Source organism: Mesoplodon mirus (assembly GCF_964341445.2).
Source record: "Mesoplodon mirus genome assembly, chromosome: 4".
Lineage (NCBI taxonomy): Eukaryota > Metazoa > Chordata > Mammalia > Artiodactyla > Ziphiidae > Mesoplodon > Mesoplodon mirus.
Genome location: NC_138979.1, coordinates 66,025,711 through 66,043,218, shown reverse-complemented (window position 1 = coordinate 66,043,218; position 17,508 = coordinate 66,025,711). Strand labels below are relative to the sequence as shown.

At 34.8% G+C, this 17,508-nt stretch overlaps 1 protein-coding gene across 9 annotated transcripts in view; it reads right to left on the bottom strand.

Moving 5' to 3' along the window:
- SCAPER (S-phase cyclin A associated protein in the ER) overlaps nucleotides 1–17,508 on the bottom strand; it is a 496,989-nt gene that overhangs the window by 318,279 nt on the left and 161,202 nt on the right. For 6 of the 9 annotated variants that reach the window (XM_082617344.1, XM_082617352.1, XM_082617349.1 and 3 more), the window contains 4 exons: nucleotides 14,999–15,261; nucleotides 11,678–11,911; nucleotides 866–1,036; nucleotides 81–156 (listed from right to left, as the gene is read on the bottom strand). In XM_082617344.1, the coding sequence (XP_082473470.1) occupies nucleotides 81–156; nucleotides 866–1,036; nucleotides 11,678–11,911; nucleotides 14,999–15,261 (744 nt within the window). The remainder of the gene's footprint in view (nucleotides 1–80; nucleotides 157–865; nucleotides 1,037–11,677; nucleotides 11,912–14,998; nucleotides 15,262–17,508) is intronic. The other 3 variants (XM_082617346.1, XM_082617348.1, XM_082617351.1) reach the window with 2 other exon arrangements.

The following is a 17,508-nucleotide window of genomic DNA, read 5'->3' as shown; positions in this document are numbered from 1 at the left end:
CAGAAAAACCCCATAATCTATTTTATACCCCTCTACCTATACATACAACACACACACACAAACATACAAACATGTAATACCTTCATAATCTGCAAGGACATCGTTCCAATCCATAGACATACCACAGAAAGATACACTTCCACTGCCCATGCTGGCCTAAAATGTAATAAGAAAAATTGAGTAACAAATATTTGAACCAATTATAACCTTATAAAATGAACTATATATGAAATTTTCCTACCTATTGCTCATATATTTCATTTAGCAAACAGTCCAAAACCAGAAAAAAGTTACATACTTCTTACAGTCACAATAATTACCAAGTTAAAAATACCACAGCCTATACATTTTAAGAGGAAGACTAACCTACCTGCCATTAACAGCAGAGACAAACCAAGTAATTTTAAAAGAAAACTATTGGGTTTAAACTATTACTACATAAATTCTGACATATTTAGAGCACACATCAGAAGAGCTAAAAAGTATTTGTTGGGCATTAAAATTTAATAGGAAGACATTGCAAACATTCATGATTACTTTTATTCTTTAAGAAATCCCTCATCAACATATATATCCTGAGCGCCTAGTGATAGCAAGGCAATGTATCATTCGCTTTTTATTAGCAGAAGGAAAAATATATCTTCGATTCTTCTTCAATCTATACAATTATAATCTGAGAAATGCTGCGTATTTGCTTACTCTGAGACTCATTTTCTTGATTTATAAAATGAGAAAACAACTTCCAACGTGTCAATTGCATTATATATAAAAACACTTAGTAATGGTAAAGTGCTTAAAAAAAGACTTGCTATTGTTTATCGTATAAGTCTCAATCACCCAGAGAATAAAAATTCTAAAAGCTCACAGAAAAATCACTGTCATTGTCAGTTTCAATACTGATATCATTGTTTTCTTCAGCTTCAATTTCTCTAGTTAACTGTTCCTCTTCAGCAATAGCACTAGCAATGGCTTCTTCATTGGCCTTTTCTAGACGATCTGCTAGCTCTTCCTTTTTAGCAAGAACTTCTGCCATAGACTATAAAGTTAAAAACAAACAAAAAGAAGAATCATCAGTTGACTGGAAAGTTAAGTAATTATTTCTTTATGTTCTAATCATAAATAGTATATATAAAAATAGCATTGATCTAGAATTACAAAACTTGGGGTCCAGTTGTATGACTCGGAAATTTCTTAAAAGCAAAAGACTATTTTATATTCCATAAAATGATACAATAATCCATGAGACCTTTTTACCAAACTGCTGTGTATGACAAACTGTGAAGTTGTATAAATAATAGTTATTGTTATTAATAATAAAGTGTGAATTTCATTTGAGCACCAAAATTCAAAACATTTACAGGTCAAATATTTGAAAAACAAAAGAAAAACATTATACTTTAAAGGGAATATTAAAAAAAAAATTATGCCATACTGGTGATGACACTTTCTGAACATATATACCTTACTTAAAATTATGCATTAGCATTATGTAATACAAATATATGCATCAGAATTATTACTTAATAAATCCCTATAAAAAGCTAAATATGTATACTATAAGCCCTAAAGCAAACAGTGAAATAACAAATATTTATGGCTAATAAGCCAACAAAGAAGATAAATTATAAAAAAAATTAATCAAAAAGATGGGAGAAAAAGGGGATGAAGAACAGATGAGTCAAAGAGAAAAACAATAAGATGGTAGATTTAAAGGAACCATATCAATAATCACATTACAGGGAAATAGAGACTCAAATTGGATAAAAGCAAGACCCCAAACCACATGCTGCCCATAAGAAACCTAATTTAAATATGAGAATATAAACAAATTACAAATAAAAGAGCTACCATACTACCACTAACCAAAAGAAAGTTGAAGTACTAATATCAGACAGTAGATTTCAGAGCAAAAAATATGACAAGGAATAAAGAAGGTCATTTCATAATGATAAACTGTTAATTCACTAAGAAGACAAAATAATCCTAAAGGTTTATGAACTTAATAATAGACCTTCAAAATAAAAGAAGCAAAAACTGATAGAATTACAAAACAAAATAAACTTAATGGGAATGTAAAATGATGTAGTTACTTCAGCAAACAGTCTGATAGTTTCTCACAAAGGTTAAATGTAAAGTTACCATACGACCCAACAATTCCATTCCTAGATGTATACCCAGGAGAAATGAAACCATATGTTCACACAAAAACTTGTACACAAATATTTAAAGCAGCATTATTCATAAATTCTAAAAAGTGGAGAAAACCTAAATGTCCATCAACTGATGAATGGATAAAATGTGGTATATTCCACATTTTTCAAACAGTGGAATATTATTTGGGCATAAAAAGGAATGAAATACTGATACAGGCTAAAACACGAATGAAACTTGAAAACAATACGCCTAGTGAAAGAAACCATTCACAAAGACCACATATTGTATTCCACTTCTATGAAATCTCCAGAACAGGCAAATCTATAGAGACAAAAGACAGATTAGTAGTTGTATAGGGCTGGGAGGGTGGGGTGAAAGGGAGGACTGCTAATGGGCACTAGGTTTCTTTTTGTAGTGATGGACGTGTTCTAAAACTAATTATGGTGATGTCTGCACAACTCTGTGAATATACTAAAAAACACTGCATTGTACACTTTAAATGGATAAACTGTATGTTATGTAAATTATATCTCAATAAAGTTGGCTTAAAAAAAGTAGTCCCACAGATATATGCAGAGATTTCAATACCCCTCTCTCAACTGATAGAACAAGTACAGAAAATTGGCAAAGGAGACCTGAACAATATTATCAACAAAACTGACCTAGATATTTTCCCAAGAGAAATGAAAACATATGTACAAAACAAAGACAAACATTCATGGTGCCTTTATTCATAATAGAGAAACTGGCAACAACTCAAACATCTGTCAACAACTGAATGGATGAACATACTGAGTTACATGCATACAACAGAGTACTCCTAAAGACAATAAAAAAAGAAGGAACTATTAATATACACAACTACACGGATGAATCTCAAAATAATTATGCTGAGTGAAAGAAGCTAAACAAAGATTACATTATTCCATATACAGAAAGTTCTTAAAATGCTAATTAATATGTAGTAACAGCAGAATAGTGATAACCCTGGGAAGGGGAAATAGGGAAGAGCAGAAAGGAGGGATTACAAAAGAGAAAGTGAAAACTTTTGGAGGCAATCGATACTTTCATTATCTTGATTGTAGTGATGATTTCACAGGTATAAACACATATCAAAATATATCAATGTGTATATCTTAAATATGTGAAGTTTACTGAAAATCAATAACACCTCAATAAAGGTATTAAAAATGTAAGTGCTTGAGCTTCGGCTTATTACTGAATTGGTCTGGAGTGGAGCCTAGACATGGGTATCCTTTTTAAAGCTTCCCCTCCCCACTTCATTTCCGCTGTCGATACTCTGCCCCCTCAAAACATACAAGATTGTCCCTGGGGAAAAGAATGGGGTGAGAGAGTTTAGATGACAGACTATTTCTTTGCATCATAAGCTTTTTCTATGTAAACTCTAGAATATTATAGAAACTAACTTGTTAAGGTGCCACACAAACATCATACCTAACAACGATTAAAAAAAACTATTAAAGTTGAATATATTTAACTTTGCAGAAAGTAAGTTCTCACATAAGCCTATTTCCTTCTCAATTTTATCTTCTCCAGAGAACATTTCTATTTCACCTCTTAAGACCTAAAAAGATTTTAACAGAGTAACAGAGCTTACAAATGAAATAATGATTCAATTATCCATATACAACTTCTACTATTTTCACACTGCGAAATTCAAATACATATCTGCATACATAATCATTTTTTAAATTTCTAAATTTTCATTACAATTTGTAATTTCAGTAAATCTAAAAAAATATAAATCCATGGTAGCTAGGATTTACATCAGCACATTTTTACAATGTTGGCAAAAGTGGACCTTAAATATAAAGGGTTCTTTATGTTTAATAAATAAATTTTATTATTATAAATTCTTACAGTCATTTTTTGCTTAGGTTTCTGTTAAATAAGAGAACTACAGATTTTTTTAGTTGAACCATGTATGTGACAATACTATATTGGGGGAAAAAAAGAAAATTTTCTCAACACTGCAGCAATTCTCTATAACCCTCTACTTAGAACCTAAACAATGACATGCTTATCTGGAGCAACCCACAGAAGTATCCGTGCCAAGACAAATAAAAAAATAAAATTTTCTCAAAATCTTAGTTTAGTTAAAATTCCTTTAAGACCTCTAAGGATATGCTAATATTCATATGTAAAGCAGAAGTGATTTTAATTCAAGTATGTAAATGTCATTCTCAAAATAACCAAGGGTTTTTAATACTCTACCATAAGCTTATTTTACCTATTTGATCAAAATAAAAATGATGAGAAAAGAATTTTTAAATAATTATTTTATGCTTATTTAAGTATAGGATCTTTTTCCTCTCTTGAAATTTGATTCTCATAGAATCCATTCGCAAAATAAATAATTTAATATGACAGCTAGCTATGAAAACAAAAATATAAATACGACCAATTTCTACCCATACATTAAACCCACTATGTACATGATCATAAATTATTTAACCTTTAAAACATTCACACTAAAAAACCTAAATTAAAAAAATTGCCCTTTATGCCTTTATAAGGGAATCTAAATATTTGTTTTTCTTATTACTGTAACTCTTATTTTTCCCATAAACCATATAAAATTTCATCTGTATCTAATCTCATTCTCTCACTAAAATGTATAATTTGGCCTAATATCATCTGCTGCTATCATCTTTCAACATGATGAGGCATTCAGTTTAAAAAGAAGTTATAGTATACGGTGGCCAATTAAAAACTAAATTTGGAGTGTAGGAAGAGGAACCAAGATGGCAGAGAAGAAGGACGCACTCTCACTCCCTCTTGCAAGAACACCAGAATCACAACTAACTGCTGGACAATCATATACAGGAAGACACTGGAACTCACCAAAAAAGATACCCGACATAGAAAGACAAAGGAGTAGCCACAATGAGAAGATAGGAGGGGCGCAATCACAGTAAAATCGAGTCCCATAACTGCTGGGTGGGTGACTCACAGATTGGAGAACACTTATACCACAGAAGTCCACCCACTGGAGTGAAGGTTCTGAGCCGCACGTCAGGCTTCCCAACCTGGGGGTGCGGCAACCGGAGGAGGAATTCCTAGAGAATCAAACTTTGAAACCTAGTGGGAATTGATTGCAGGACTTCGACAGGACTGGGGGAAACAGAGACTCCACTATTGGAGGGCACACACAAAGTAGTGCGTGCATCGGGACACAGGGGAAGGAGCAGTGACCCCAGGGGAAACTGAACCAGACCTACCTGCTTGTGTTGGAGGGTCTCCTGCAGAGGCGGGGGGGGGGGGGGGGCGGGGAGGCGGGGCTGTGGCTCACCGTGGGGACAAAGACACTGGCAGCAAAAGTTCTGGGAAGTACTCCTTGGCGGAAGCCCTCCCAGAGTCTGTCATTAGCCCCACCAAAGAGCCCAGGTAGGCTCCAGTGTTCGGTTACCTCAGGCAAAACAACCACAGGGAGGGAACCCAGCCCCACCCATCAGCAGTCAAGCAGATTAAAGTTTTACTGAGTTCTGCTCACCAGAGCAACAGTCAGCTGTACCCATCACCAGTCCCTCCCAACAGGAAACATACACAAGCCTCTTAAATACCCTCATCCACCAGAGGGCAGACAGCAGAAGTAAGAAGAACTACAATCCTGCAGCCTGTGGAACAAAAACCACATTCACAGAAAGACAGACAAGATGAAAAGGCAGAGGGCTATGTAACACATGAAGGAACAAGATAAAACCCCAGAAAAACAACTAAATGAAGTGGAGATAGGCAACCTTCCAGAAATAGAATTCAGAATAATGATAGTGAAGATGATCCAGGACATCAGAAAAAGAATGGAGGCAAAGATTGAGAAGACGCAAGAAATGTTTAACAAAGACCTAGAAGAATTAAAGAACAAACAAACAGATGAACAATACAATAACTGAAATGAAAATTATACTAGAAGGAATCAATAGCAGAATAACTGAGGCAGAAGAACGGATAAGTGACCTGGAAGATAGAATGGTGGAATTCACTGCTGCACAACAGAATAAAGAAAAAAGAATAAAAAGAAATGAAGACAGCCTAAGAGACCTCTAGGACAAGATTAAACGCAACAACATTTGCATTATAGGGGTCCCAGAAGGAGAAGAGAGAGCGAAAGGACCAGAGAAAATATCTGAAGAGACTATAGTCAAAAACTTCCTAACGTGGGAAAGGAAACAGCCACCCAAGTCCAGGAAGCGCAGCGAGTCCCATGCAGGGTAAACCCAAGGAGAAACACGCCGAGACACATAGTAATCAAGTTGGTAAAAATTAAAGACAAGAAAAATTATTGAAAGCAGCAAGGGAAAAATGAAAAATAACATACAAGGGAACTCCATAAGGTTAACAGCTGATTTCTCAGCAGAAACTCTACAAGCCAAAAGCGAGTGGCATGATATACTTAAAGTGATGAAAGGGAAGAACTTATAACCAAGATTACCCTACCCAGCAAGGATCTCATTCAGATTTGATGGAGAAATCAAAAGCTTTACAGACAAGCAAAAGCTATGAGAATTCAGCACCACCAAACCAGTTCTACAACAAATGCTAAAGAAACTTTTCTAAGTGGGAAACACAAGAGAAGAAAAGGATCTACAAAAACAAACCCAAAACAATTAAGAAAACGGTCATAGGAACATACATATCAATAATTACCTTAAATGTGAATGGATTAGATGCTCCAACCAAAAGATACAGGTGTGCTGAATGGATACAAAAACAAGACCCATATATATGCTGTCTACAAGAGACCCACTTCAGACCTAGGGACACATACAGTCTGAAAGTGAGGTGATGAACAAAGATATCCCATGCAAATGGAAACCAAAAGAAAGCTTGAGTAGCTATACTCATATCAGATAAAACAGACTTTAAATAAAGAATGTTACAAGAGACAAGGAAGGACACTACATAATGATCAAGCGATCAACCTCAGAAGAAGATATGACAATTATAAATATATATTCACCCAACACAGGAGCACCTCAATACATAAGACAACTACTAACAGCTATAAAAGAGGAAATTGACAGTAACACAATAATAGTGGAGGACACTAACACCTCCCTTACACCAATGGACAGATCATCCAAAATGAAAATAAATAAGGAAACAGAAGCTTTAAATGACACAATAGACCAGATAGATTTAATTGACATTTACAGGACATTCCATCCAAAAACAACACATTACACTTTCTCCTCAAGTGCGCACAGAACATTCTCCAGGATAGATCAAATCTTGGGTCACAAATCAAACCTCAGTAAATTTAAGAAAATTGAAATCATATCAAGCATCTTTTCTGACCACAACGCTATGAGATTAGAAATGAATTACAGGGAAAAAGAAATAAAAAACACAAACACATGGAGGCTAAACAATACGTTACTAAACAACCAAGAGATCACTGAAGAAATCAAAGAGGAAATCAAAAAATACCTAGAGACAAATGACAATGAAAACACGAGGATCCAAAACTTATGGGATGCAGCAAAAGCAGTTCTAAGTGAGAAGTTTATAGCTATACAAGCCTACGTCAAGAAACAAGAAAAATCTCAAGTAAACAATCTAAACTTACACCTAAAGGAACTAGAGAAAGAATAACAAACAAAACCCAAAGTTAGCAGAACGAAAGAAATCATACATATCAGAGCAGAAATAAAGGAAATAGAAACAAAGAAAACAATAGCAAAGATCAATAAAACTAAAAGCTGGTTCTTTGAGAAGATAAACAGAATTGATAAACCATTAGAAAGACTCATGAAGAAAAAGAGGGAGAGGACTCAAATCAATAAAATTAGAAATGAAAAAGGAGAAGTTACAACAGACACCACAGAAATACAAAGCATCCTAAGAGACTACTACAAGCAACTCTATGCCAATAAAATGGACAACCTGGAAGAAATGGGCGAATTCTTTGAAAGGTATAACCTTCCAAGACTGAACCAAGAAGAAACAGAAAATATGAACAGACCAATCACAAGTAATGAAGTTGAAACTGTGATTAAAAATCTTACAACAAACAAAAGTCCAGGACCAGATGGCTTCACAGCTGAATTCTATCAAACATTTAGAGAAAAGCTAACACCCACTCTTCTCAAACTCTTCCAAAATATTACAGAGGGAGGAACACTGCCAAACTCATTTAATGAGGCCACTATCACCCTGTTACCAAAACCAGACAAAGATATTACAAAAAAAGAAAATCACAGACCAATATCACTGATGAATATAGATGCAAAAATCCTCAACAAAATACTAGCAAACAGAATCCAAAGACACAATGAAAGGATCATACACCATGATCAAGTGGGATTTATCCCTGGGATGCAAGGATTCTTCAATATACGCAAATCAATCAATGTGATACACCATATTAACAAACTGAAGAATAAAAACCATATGATCATCTCAATAGATGAAGAAAAGCCTTCTGACAAAATTCAACACCCATTTATGATAAAAACTCTCCAGAAAGTGGGCATAGAGGGAACGTACCTCAACATAATAAAGGCCATATACGACCAACCCACAGCAAACATCATTCTCAATGGTGAAAAACTGAAAGCATTTCCTCTAAGATCAGGAATGAGACAAAGATGTCCACTCTCACCACTATTATTCAACATACTTTTGGAAGTCCTAGCCACAGCAATCAGAGAAGAAAAAGAAATAAAAGGAATACAAATTGGAAAAGAAGTAAAACTGTCACTGTTTGCAGATGACATGATACTATACACAGAGGATCCTAAAAATGCCACCAGAAAACTACGAGAGCTAATCAATGAATTTGGTAAAGTTGCAGGATATAAAATTAATGCACAGAAATCTCTTGCATTTCCTATACACTAATGATAAAAAATCTGAAAGAGAATTTATGGAAACACTCCCACTTACCATTGCAACAAAAAGAATAAAATACTTAGGAATAAACCTACCTAGGGAGACAAAAGACCTGTATGCAGAAAAGTATAAGACACTGAAGAAAGAAATTAAAGATGATACCAACAGATGGAGAGATATACCATGTTATTGGATTGGAAGAATCAACATTGTGAAAATGACTATACTACCCAAAGCAATCTACAGATTCAATGCAATCCCTATCGAGTTACCAATGGCATTTTTTATGGAACTAGAACAAATCATCTTAAAATTTGTATGGAGACACAAAAGACCTCGAATAGCCAAAGCAGTCTTGAGGGAAAAAAACGGAGCTGGAGGAGTCAGACTCTGTAACTTCAGACTATACTACAAAGCTACAGTAATCAAGGAAATATGATACTGGCACAAAAACAGAAGCACAGATCAATGGAACAAGATAGAAAGCCCAGAGATAAACCCACGCACCTATGGTCAACTTATCTATGACTAAGGAGGCAAAGATATACAATGGAGAAAAGACAGTCTCTTCAATAAGTGGTGCTGGGAAAACTGGACAGCTACATGTAAAAGAATGAAATTAGAATATTCTCTAACACCATACACAGAAATAAACTCAAAATGGATTCGAGACCTAAATGTAAGACTGGACACTGTAAAACTCTTAGAGGAAAATAGAGGAAGAACACTCTTTGACATACATCACAGCAAGATCTTTTTTGATCCACCTCCTAGAGTAATGGAAATAAAAACAAAAATAAACAAATGGGACCTAATGAAACTTCAAAGCTATTGCACAGCAAAGGAAACCATATACAAGATGAAAAGACAACCCTCAGAATGGGAGAAAATATTTGCAAACGAATCAATGGACAAAGGATTACTCTCCAAAATATATAGACAGCTCATGCAGCTCAATATTAAAGAAACAAACAACCCAATCCAAAAATGGGCAGAAGACCTAAACAGACATTTCTCCAAAAAAGACATACCGATGGCCAAGAAGCACATGAAAAGCTGCTCAACATCACTAATTATTAGAGAAATGCAAAGCAAAACTACAATGAGGTATCACCTCACACCAGGTAGAATGGGCATCATCAGAAAATCTACAAACAACAAATGCTGGAGAGGGTGCAGAGAAAAGGGAACCCTCTTGCACTGTTGGTGGGAATGTAAATTGATACAGCCACTATGGAGAACAGTATGGAGGTTCCTTAAAAAACTAAACATAGAATTACCATATGACCCAGCAATCCCACTACTGGGCATATACCCAGAGAAAACCATAATTCAAAAAGACACATGCACCCCAATGTTCATCGCAGCACTATTTACAATAGCCAGGTCATGGAAGCAACCTAAATGCCCATTGACAGATGAATGGATAAAGAAGTTGTGGTACATATATACAATGGAATATTACTCAGCCATAAAGAGGAATGAAATTGAGTCATTCGTTGAGACACTGATGGACCTAGAGACTGTCATACAGAGTGAAGTTAGTCAGAAAGAGAAAAACAAATATCATATATTAACGCATTTATGTGGAACCTAGAAAAATGGTACAGATGAACCAGTTTGCAAGGCAGAAGTTGAGACACAGATGTAGAGAACAAACATATGGACACCAAGGGGGAAAAACCGCGGTGCATCGGGGATGGTGGTGTGCTGAACTGGGCGATTGGGATTGACATGTATACACTGATGTGTATAAAACTGATGACTAATAAGAACCTGCAGTATAAAGAAACAAACAAACAAACAAAAACTAATACTAAACTTTCTTTGGGTTATTTGTATGGAAGTATGTTAATATAAATGTTTCAGACATTACATGAAATTTCTAAAAATCTTATATGTTCTGGTATAATGTTATAAGTCATATTTCTAGTTATTACTTTAAAATGTATATCTCAGAAAAAACGAAATTTCCTTGTCAACTGCAAAAAAAAAAAAACAACTAAATTTGAATTTTTTCTCAACAACTCTTTATATGTGCCTATTCCTTTTGAAAGTTACTTTTTAAACAAAACCAGCATGATCTATTCTGAATTATACTCAGGCCAAGTATCTTAATACTAAAATGGGAAGGAGAAAGACATGAGCAGAATTAAGTAGTCATCTAAAAACATAAACCTATAAATAATTTTAAGTCAATGCATTTTTAAAGATTCTGCAATAGCGATGATAAATAAATTTCATCTTAAGGACCAACTCCAAGCAAATGATTATAACTGTCTAAAGTACTCTGTTAAGAGAATTCCTAAAGCTAAGTTCATTAAGCACAATTTCCCATCTATCAGAGTGGTAGATGTTGCATAGAAAACATTATTATGATAGTTTCTTAATGCTAAAGAACATGTGATCAAATCACACACAAAGTGAATGATTTTGAGCAAGTTATTTAATTCTCACAGTCTCATTTCCTTCCTCTACAAAATAAGAAGAAACTTAACTATATCAAAAGACTGCTATAAGAATAAAATGTTAAAATGAAATAACATATATAAAATGCTATGTTAAAAAGTGCTTGTAAAGTGTAGAGAAACATACATTACAATTTTTTATTATTGGGGTTTATGTCTCTTTAATATATTTACTCAGAAATCCGATAAGTTGTTCTTACCAAGTTAGCAGCACTCACATTTGAAATATCTGAAGGATTCATTTCACTTTCTATTCTTGCTTTCTCTTCTGAAAATTTGTCTTCACTTGCTTGCACAGGTGTGTCAGCTTGCTGAGTAACTGAAACACACTCTATATCAATGTGAACGGCAGGTATTTCAGAAGTTTGCACAGAATTGTCTTGTAAGAAACTATTGCCAGAGTTCTTGACATCATCCAGTGTACTCACTGTGAACTAACAAAACATATTACAGATTGAATCAGAGATAACAAAAAATACTCACCAACTTATTTCACTCTAGAAAACCTGATTCTGCTTAACCTATCAACTGTAAAGCAGCAATTGACTGACAGACGACTCAGTCATTTTTTGGTATGTTTCAAGTGTAAGAAGAGAAACCATTAAGCAGCCACAATTTTTATTTGCACATCTACTATGTTTAGGACACTGTCTGAAGTGCTTTAGCAAATTACTCAATGTACATTGTAATTACATTTTATTTTAGTAGGCTGATTCCTGATGAGTACCCTATACGCCTCACAAAAGAAATCTAGCCACAAGTATAATACTCTGTCTTATATTCAAATAACTAAAGGTATTTACATGGTTTTTAATATCAAATGAAGGCACTTTTCACCAAATATGTACTTCCAGGGCATTTTACTCAAAAACATTAAACTCGCTCTCTTTAGATAACATTAACACAGCCTTGAAGCATCTTTCATAAAGATCCACATAGCACATAATACCGAATCTCAGATCTAAAAGAGAAATACACCATAAAAAGTAGAGTATATGTCAGCATGCAGTTTCATCATGCAATTCATATTCTTTAGACTTCAGTAGGCTCTCCATTCCCCTTTAGGAATATTTAACACATAACCAACAGAAATGTAAAAACCATTTAAACAAACACAACTTTTGCTGAAGTCAAATACATACCCATTTTTTTAAAACTTTCTAGTTTAGTGAATAGGAACAAGCCTTTATTTTCACTTTCTAACAGAGTACAGAAAGAATGGTGCTATGTTTTCCAGCTATATTCAGAGTAATGAACTCCAAAGAGAAGAACTAAAATCTAAAATTGTGAATTTAAAACTTACTCACATAAATACTTAAACATTAGATAAACAGTGCAGTGGCTATAAAAACCATAGTTTGATATAGTATTTATATAAATATTAAACTTGGCCAAGTCATATAAACTACTTTAAAAATCCTACTATTGGTTAGAACTTTAAAGTGTCCCAAAGTGTTCATTTTAGCATAAGCATTATTCAAATTGCATCACAATGTATATATTGCTATCAACATTATCCATACATCAGTCACCATGGTTTATAATCTTCTCAGTAATATTTACATTAGCATTATTGATCTTCACAATATAGTCAACCCTGTTTATTAAAAAATCAATATCAACTTAAATAACAAAATCAAAGCTAAACTATAATGTTGAAAAATATGTAAAAATGCTAATTCCATTTTCAGAATGACAGTGGAGAAAACAATTATTAATATTAGCTTGGCCACCACAAGCAGTGAACTTTTATACTGAAATAATTTAACAATAATTACTCTAAAGTTCTATGTATAGACTATTTCTAAAACCTCAAAAAATCACATAAGTTTATTCATTACACAAAGTCAGCATAATTTTTATACTGTTAAATTTTATAGTTAAAATATAATACATGTACCAAGAATGCTAGATGTTAGTTAAGTGATATAAAAAGTAATTTCATCATCAAATTTACCTACATTTAAAAGTTTCTTAAAGTTTCACCCAACAACTATGTACTGATTACTTCTGCATATCTATGACTCTGCCCCATATTGTGGGAAATTAAAAGGCAACATAAGATAATGCCCACAAGGAGCTTTCAATCTCATGTAGGCACAAAACATACATACATTAAAGAGTTATAAAACATCAGGAACAATGTAGGATTAAGAGCCATTATCATTAAGGGGAAAAAACATGGAAGTTGAGTACAGTTTCTAATAAAAATAAATATCCTACAGGTAAAAGGAGAGAATTTTAAAAGGCAGATACTATTCTGGACTGAGAAATATGACAACTATTTTACAACTTTTTTACTTAGTCCCTGTACCTTATCAAAGAATCTCTCTTTTATTTCATTAGTCATTTTACATAAAATCATACTAACTGAACGTAAATCTTTCTGTAAACAAATATCTTTTAAAAATGCATTGCTGGGACTTTCCTAGTGGTCCGGTGGTTAAGACTCCATGCTTCCAACGCAGGGGGTGCAGGTTCAATCCCTGGTCTGGGAACTAAGATCCCACATGCCATACAGGGTGGCCAAAAAAAAAATAATAATAATAATAAAATAAAAAATTTTTTAAAGTCCTGTTTTTTTAAAAAAATGCCTTGCTTAACTGAGTAAGTAAAATAAACTTCAAATGGACTGACAGAAGAGTACTGGGAATATTAACTTTAAAGAATGATTTAAATATAAATCACTCTATACTCGAATTGTAGGAAGTAAAAGTAGAGTAAGTGAAAAATTATTCTACTTTAATCACCATTTAAAATAACATTACAAATGAAGCAGGAGGACAACATTTTTACCACGTAATCAAAGTTAACAAACTTCGGCAAATTGACATGATATGCCTTTAAATGTGAGGCTAAGAACAATCACTTTATTTCTGTCAAAAATGTATAAGCTAAAGTGAATAATGAATAAACAAACTGAAGAACACTGTACAAAAAACCCACAATGTAAACTTCAAAAATATTAATGTCATGAAAGACAAAGACAGGCTGAGTAACTGTCCCTGGTGAAAGATATTAAAGAAACAAAGCCAAATACAATGTGTGATTCTAGATTGGATCATGCATCATGGAAAAAAATTCTATGAAGAAATTATTGGGACAACTGGAAATTTTTAAATACAGACTATAAATTAGATAACAATATTATATAAATGTCAAATTCCCCAAATTTTATAATTATAGTGTGGTTATGTAAAAGAGTTTCTTTGTTCTTTAGAGATATATGCTATAGCATTTAAAGGTGAATGGTTACGATGTTTGCACATTACTCTCAAATGTTTAGCATACAGTATGAGTGTGTGATATGTAAACAGAGAAAAAAATGTGGCAAAATGTTAATCTGGTTATCTACGAAAAGGGTACAGGAGAGTTCATTATTCTATTCTTGCAACTTTTCTGTAGATCTGAAATTTTTCACAATAAAAAGTAAAAAATGAAGTAGAAAACTTAAGACATTCCAACATATGTATATATACCCTTTATAAAAAAGCAATAAAAGGATTTTCAGAATGTACTACCTGGGTTCTCTCTGCAAGAGGATGATCACATGAGTGTAATGAGTCTTTGAGCCGAGATTCTATAGTATTAGAAGGTCCACCTCCAACAAATTCACCTTTCTGAATACTTTTGTCAGTTAAAAGACGTACATTTTCTTTATCACTGTCATCCTTTGACCTTAATGCTTCTGTAGGTAATGAAACTTTTGGCATCACTGCTGTTGATCGTGAACGAACAGGCCTTCCTCGCTGAACAGTTTCCCATCCTTCAGCATCTTTCCGTTCTATGCAATTGAGGGAAGAAAATAAATCAAGATTTCATTGATGATAAACATTTTCAAAAACCTACAAAATAACATTTGCCAATCTAATTCCCATTAAGTATAACTAAAATATAAACATGACACTAATTACGATGCAAAGTGTATTGTGCACAAGTGTGTGTGTATTCTCTAGCCCCTACAACCACACTGTGGGGTAGGTATAATTATCCCTATCTTACAAATGATAAAACTGAGACTAAGACTGACCTAAGACCCTGGAACTTCCCTGGTGGTCCAGTGGTAAAGAATTCGCCTTATAATGCAGGGGACATGGGTTCGATCCCTGGTCCCACATGCCGCAGGGCAACTAAGCCAGAGCACAACAACTACTGAGTTCACACGCCTCAACTAGAGAGCCTGCATGCCACAAACTACAGAGCCCACACACCCTGGAGCCTGTGCGCCACAACTAGAGAGAAACGCGTGTGCCACAACGAAAGATCCCACATGCCTCAATGAAGACCCAGCGTGCCGCAACTAAGACCCAATGCAGCCAAAAATAAAATAAATAAATAAGAAATAAATCCTTAAAAAACAAAAAATACTGACCTAAGTCCCCATAGTCAGAAAGTAATAACATTTATATTGTGTATACTATGTGCTAGCACTGTTCTAAGTGCCTTAGATGTAACTCTTTTAAATAAATCCTCTTAGAGGGTTCACAACAACCCTCTAAGATCAGTACTATCATTCCCATATTACCAGTGAAGAAACTGAGACAAAGAGAGGTTGAGTAATTTACCCAAGGTCACACACTTAGTAAAGGTAAAGCCAAGATGTAAGTCTAGGCAAATTGGTTCTGATGTCCATAGCCCAATGAATATGTAAAAACGACCTCCCCTTCTTTTAGAATCCAAACATAGGCCTTGGTCCAAAATCCATGTTCTTTTCCCCTGTCTCAGTACTAATAGTATACACTGACTTAGGAAAAAGAGGTAAAAAACTATTTTAATGATCATAAGATTATAGTGTTAAATGAATGAACCCTCAATGATCTAGTCCAGTATTTCACCATACACATAAGAAAATGAGGGCCAGTATCCAAAGTCACAGAGCAAACTAGCCTAAAATAAATAAGAAGCTTCTACCAAAATGTTTCAAAATTTCACAACCTGAGATATATATGTATACAGTGACAGCCACAATTTTTCAAATTTTATAGGCTAATTGTAATCTGTCAAAATTAGTACAAAGACTTCCAGTTCTGGCCAAGATGGAGTAGCCTCACCTTCATTTCCACGTCCTCCTATTTACAACTAAAAACTCTGGAAAAAAAAAGATACAAAATAAGCACAGGACGATTTTAAAAGATAGAAAGTAGTAGGCAGACTGCCTAGTGAACCTGGGAATTGAAAAGCAGCACAGCAGTGAGTTCTCTGTTTTTGTTTATTGCTGACAGGATGCTATAAAAGCCTCCAATCCAGAAGGACCAACTGACATAGACAAAACAGGTGTCAGCAAAACTTGTTTTGCCAAGCCAAAGGACAGAGAAAAGGATGGCCTAAGAAAACAGAAAACCATTTTGGCAATATTCCTTCTATTCTAGCCAAACGTCAGTGGAAACCTTCCACCCCATAGTTTCAATAGGGGTAAGCAGAGAGCTGAACTTCTGTTGCCCACCTGGCAGAAGCAGATGGTGGTCCAATTCCCTCACCAAAACAATGTCAGCAAAGGTGAACAGTGAGCTGAGCTTTTACTTCCAATTGGCATTAATAACACTAAACAAAGCGGTAGGAACCGTACTTACTCAGCACTCCACTTTCCCTCACACCTAGTGTCAGTGGGAAGCTGAACTTCCACACCCACCAAGCAGCAGTGAGACTTAATGAGGTAGTGAAAGTCAGAACTGGTAGACACTGACCTAGTCAGCTAGCTGGGAGGGAGTCCGGGAAAAAGTCTGGAACTGCCTAAGAGGCAAGAGACCATTGTTTCAGAGTGTGCAAGGAGAAGGGATTCAGAGCACCGCCTAAATGAGCTCCAGAGATGGGCGTGAGCCATGGCTATCAGCACGGACACCAGAGAAGGGCGTGAAACACTAAGGCTGCTGCTGAAGCCACCAAGAAGCCTGTGTGCAAGCACAGGTCACTATCCACACCTCCCCTTGGGAGAGCCTGTGCAGCCTGCCACTGCCAGGGTCCCATGATACCGGGACAGCATACCCGGGAGAACACACGGCATGCCTCAGGCTGCTGCAACGTCACAGTGGCC